This window comes from Punica granatum, chromosome 8 (genome assembly GCF_007655135.1).
Source record: "Punica granatum isolate Tunisia-2019 chromosome 8, ASM765513v2, whole genome shotgun sequence".
Classification (NCBI taxonomy): domain Eukaryota; kingdom Viridiplantae; phylum Streptophyta; class Magnoliopsida; order Myrtales; family Lythraceae; genus Punica; species Punica granatum.
Genome location: NC_045134.1, coordinates 8,256,532 through 8,261,982, shown reverse-complemented (window position 1 = coordinate 8,261,982; position 5,451 = coordinate 8,256,532). Strand labels below are relative to the sequence as shown.

General features: G+C 38.6%; 1 protein-coding gene across 1 annotated transcript; it reads right to left on the bottom strand.

Annotated features, from left to right (window-relative positions):
- Positions 1-952: 952 nt before the first annotated feature.
- On the bottom strand, positions 953-2,171 carry LOC116187069 (ethylene-responsive transcription factor ERF003-like). The gene is made up of 2 exons (XM_031515656.1): positions 1,930-2,171; positions 953-1,732 (listed from the first exon to the last, which is right to left on the bottom strand). The coding sequence occupies exons 1-2, from the start codon at positions 2,010-2,012 to the stop codon at positions 1,225-1,227; spliced, it is 591 nt and encodes a 196-aa protein (XP_031371516.1). The 5' UTR covers positions 2,013-2,171; the 3' UTR covers positions 953-1,224.
- Positions 2,172-5,451: the final 3,280 nt, after the last annotated feature.

Below are 5,451 nucleotides of genomic sequence, written 5' to 3'. Positions count from 1 at the left end.
ATATATTTATATGTGTGCACATGTCACTCTCAAGCAAAAGTATTTATTGTTCAATTTGAAGATAGGATTACCGAAGAAGCTTTCGAAAGATAGGCATCAATTCACTAATTACTGATAAACATATAAATGGAAGGGACAAGCAAAACATTTTTAACCAACTTTACCAGTCAATCCCCAAGATTATCCACATCTTGGTGAAAAAAGAACATAGTAATATATGTAGCTTCCTACTGGACCAATCATATGCATCATAGTACCAACGGAAGTAATATCGGGCTAATACAATCATGATAATGATTGTTCTGAAAACTCACTTGATGCATGTAAAGATGGTGAAATCGTCAGTATAATGAGCAATTGAGTAAAAGCGACCGCAGATTGTATGATTATCAGAGCTGTAGAGATTCTACATTATGTGAAAATCAAATTGACGGTCTCTATCTAAGGTATCGAAAGGAGAGGCAAAGAAAATTCCTAAAACTACACCCAAAAGCCACTGCATGACATATAGGGGACCAAATTTCGAATCTTGCAGGGAAAATAATATGAAAGGAAACTGCTTGAAGCCTTGGATGTCAACTTCTGAAACAGTAATCTTGTGACTAAATCTCTTTTTTTTTTTTTCCTGTTTTTATCTTTTTGGGATCACAACTTGGACCTTAGTATCCATTGATAGGGCCATAATTTATTCCCCTTCTGTCATGGAGGAAAAATATGTCAGTACGCGCTACAAAAGCGTATAGTCTATTTTAATCGATATCAGTATCATGTCATGTTAATTTTTCAGATATGTAACTTGTGTGCGGCTCAAAGAAACATCGTTTGTCTGTATCCAACTGGAATTCATATTGTCCATGTCATTTTTGGCCAGTCTTCTCATGTGCACCCTTCTCAATTTTCAACCTTGTTTGAAAATTTATGCAGCCAACATTACTTATGTAGCCAATAAAGCTCATGATGATAAATATTATAAATAATTTTCATAATAATAGTACAACTATACATATATATTATAAATTATACAGCATCTTCCAAAATATTCAACCTAGGAGAATTTGTGACTCTACCCTTCTAGGAAATGGCCTTCTTGTGGGAAAAAGCAGGACACTTGCTCTGGAAATGGTCAGGTGAAGAAATTGGTGGTGACTGGTGGGGGTTAAATGGGTAATTAGGGGGTAATTTTACCAAGAAAAATGCAGAGACAGAACTCATCTTGAATCCTAATTAGGAAGCTACACTAGAGCACAGCTCAATCGACCCGTAATCGAGAAGCTCCTCGATCATTTGCTCGATGTGGTCGTCCTCGAGTGGCTTGAAGCTGAACTGCTGCTGGTGATACTGATAGCCTGTGACCTCCTCCTCTGCTTTTATCTCTTGAACAAATGGCACCATTTGCCTCCTCTGGTCGGGCAAGAACTTGACCTTTTCGTCCTCGAACTTTACTGGAGTTGCGAGATTGCTGCTCACTGATGATACGTGGGAGGCCGCGGGCTTCTGGGGCTCTACTTGGGGAGATGAGGACTTCGTCAGTTGCAGGGAGGCCATGTAGCATCTGTGGAGCTTAGCAGTTAGGGTTGCTGAGAGTAGCTTTGAGGTGGATGAATGTGTCGCATTGGGGTTGTACGGGAAGTTGGTCCGAGCCCGGGGCCCGCACATTAGCCGCGCCGCCTCGTCATAGGCTCGAGCTGCATCCTCTGCTGTCTCAAATGTCCCGAGCCAAATCCTAGTCTTCCTGAAGAACACGAAGCATTTCATTAGTAAGAAAATATTGCTTAAGATGGACTGGCAATCATGTGAGGTTCGACTTTCTTTCGGTTAATTTGGAAAGAGTGTTACTGTAACGCGAGTACCGATAACTGCTAGTTGCCGTTCGAGTCGCATTGTTAAACTGAATGAAATGTATAGTTTGGACAAATAAGAATAACGCACAATAGAGGGTGGCGGATCTCGGAGACCCAAGATCCCCAATGCCTCTGCCGAACGCCGCGATATCGCTGTTGTGGTCGGGCCATGCGGGCGCCTTTAGAGGATCTAAAGACAAAAGAAGAAAAACAAGAAAGGGGAGCAGTTGTGTTTGAGAAAGATTGTGTGTGGAAATGCTTGTGAAAGAGATGGAAGGAAATGGAGAGGCAAAGATATTGTTGCGATGAATGAAGAAAAGAGGGGTTTTGGGAGATGGATTTCAATTGGGATTTATAGGGGAAATTTTGGGACTCATTTGTCTTTGTCCTTTCTGTCAACCAATTTGGCAAATTTAAGGGAGTGGGTCCCATCCCTATGGAATTTTCAGTTCTTTCTTCCCCTTTAAATTACCCATTAAACCGGGATGAGATTATAATATAATAATACACGTAAGATTTTAAGTTTGATTCTTATTCGGAAATTACTTATATATCTTTATTTAACTTTCATGTCTATTTTTTGTACTAAACTCATTGAGAGAAATAGTCGATTTACTACTAGTTGGCCCATTGCAGCGCAAGTGATGATTAAATGAATATCGGATTAAGTTATTTATTATTGAGTTAACGAAGATGTAGGAATTATTCCAAGATTGTCTAAGTTCAGTTCATTCCTCATGATAAAATCATATCTTTCGTAATTTTCTGTATTTAAATAATTCTAGAGACGATTTTTCCTTGTTTTCTATTCTTGCTTCGAGCGTCTTATGGATCGATCCTTCATGTGAATGAAAACGACATCATCTCTTGCGTCTTTAAATAAAATTGATTTGAAGTCCTTGAAACATTTTAATAACAAAAGATATAGACCTAATAATTTTTTTTTTAAGACCATCCTCGTTATAATCTCAAGCTAGTGTTAAGAGAACGAGTCACATGCATAGAGCAGCTACGATATCGTCCGCTACCCGTGTGTTATATGGACTGGCATAATATACCTCAAGCTAGACACACTTAATATAAATTTTTTTATTTATTTGTGCGATATTAATATAGAATTTAAGTTATTAACAGAGGCTGCATTATTGAATTTGAGAAATCGCATCCTCATATTGAGATTCGGATACAACTTTCTCAATTCCTAAGAACCAGAGTCCAATAATGCCGTGTGTTGTTGGAAGGCAACAGTTCACGTTCATACCTTTAATCAGTAAAAGATAAACGCAAGTGTATCTGATTTACACAGGTTGATGTCTATTGTTAGGGGCATCAACTGGGTCTGAAAATGATTGACGGCAGTCCACAATAGGGGCTCTCGATTCAATATCCTAGGACCAATATAATAATTATCGCAATCATATCTTCTTCGCTATTAAGGTATCTCTCCGAACTCAAGAGCAATCACCCACTTGCAGTTCGTATCGCATCGATTACAGACGACAGAGAAATTACGTTGGCTTGCATTTTTGGGCCGTCAATGAAATGATATCGTCGTCGTGTTAATTCCCTCTGCAGACTACAGTTTCGTAACTCAAATATGCAGTAACCTATGAAAGAACTAAAGAGCGCATGTACTGAGATTTTCATATAATTTCCATGATAATAAGGGGTTCGAGGGTAGATCTTTCTACAAAATATGGTGGGCTAGCCTACTTTTTTAAGTGGTCGTGCTTACCCCTTTCATTATCATGAGGATCATACATGAGATTGGGTTTGAAATTTGATCTCACAACCTCATGTCATGTTGTGCTGTAGTGTGTGTTGGTGTTGGGGTCTTTTAATAATTTTTGTATGCATCCTTGATCTTGTGGGGGATATTGTGTTCACAGCCCCCACCCCCATATGGCTGCTCCCAACAGGAACACAACCATATGCCATAACATACAACAAGACACAAAAAGATGTCCTTTATCCTTTTTTTTTTTTTTTTAAAAATATTTTCCTTAACGCATTTTTTTTATTATTTGAAAAACAAAAAACAAAAAGAGACAATTTTCTGAAGTTTATGTCCCTTGCCCACGTTCACTGTTCTCCCACATGCCCATGAAGTAGACCTTGCCCTTCCACGCCATCCTTGGCACCCATGAAAGACCAAATGATCAATTCTAGCTCAAGACATACTCTTATTATGCTGGACAGAGTCCGCCACAGTGTAAAATTGCTTCGGTCTCACGGTTGCTCGCTCATCTGTTGTGCATGAAACGATAGATAAGTTCAGTCGACAGCTGGTATCATAATGAATTAAGATAGTGTTCTCTCGAGGAGTCTAATTAGATATGAATTGGATCGCATCAGTGGACACGTGGCGAGATATGGCGTCGAGTATGTGTGTGTGGGGATGAGGAATTCTTGTTTTTATGTCAAATTTTTGTTGGTTCTCGGCTGCTATTTCTGACTGACTGCTTCCTTAATTTGGGACGAATCCACATGGTATTATCTCCTCCCCCAAACATTTTGATCCTCTTCGATGCAAGTTCATTGAATAGATTATACTATTTCATTCCTCCCCGTCCCACATGCACGCACAAATATATGTCAGGTCTCTCTAGCTTATGTCCTTTTTAATGTGGGTCTGAAAGGTCAAGCGGGCTCTGCGTACACCAGATTTTTCAAAGGACATTGTTGAGGGAGCAGTAAATCAGACAGTTCACAAAACGTGCTGATTAAAATTGGTTGAGGATGACTATAGATTGATTGATACTACGTATGCCTAAAACGGGGAGAAACACGTAACATATATGCCATTGAACACATTGCGTTCCACGGGGACACAAAAGAGATTTATTGAATTTTACGAATTGACCAAGTCTTTGCTTAAGTTTCCCCCAATTTGTGGGTAATTTCCTCTGAAGCCAACTGGCTCTGCGAATAAAGAAAAAAAAGAGGATTAATTTATTCCGACGCTATAAAGAACGGTTAACTTCCAACTGCAAGGACTTTCGCACTGTAAAATTTGATTGTGTTGTTATTCAGAAAATAAAAATAAAAATAAAAAATAATTGTGTTACGACATTTTGGACCCTCAAAAATTTTAAAAAAATTCTGTCCTGGTGAGATCGAGGTATCCCGGTCTATTGAATGATATACTGCTCAACTGTCAGCTTACCCTGTTCATGAACTACTTCTAACAGGGTTTTGAACCTCTACGCTTTATGTATTGAACTTCTAGACTGCATCTAGAATCAGTTAATTGACAATTTAGTTTGTCCGCCAATAATAATTGTCAATTGCATCACATCTCATTTTTTTTTGCCTGTTAATTAACTTTTTCTTTCAAAAATGACAAAGTACTTTTAGCTTGTTGACTGAAACTGAGACAACCTCGATTGAACTATATTGCTCGTCTCAGTCAGGAAATGCTTCTTATTTGTTTCTAACCTCCCTCTAGGCTGCAGTTATAAGTCTGTGCACTAACTATATTGCATCTCGTGAATTTTGAACCGTAAAAGCGATTTATTCAGAAATAGCCCATCAAACCCAACAAAAAGGGCAATTTTTTTCCACAGCACTCGACACTGCATGGAAAGAAAACATGGAATTTGAAAAAAAA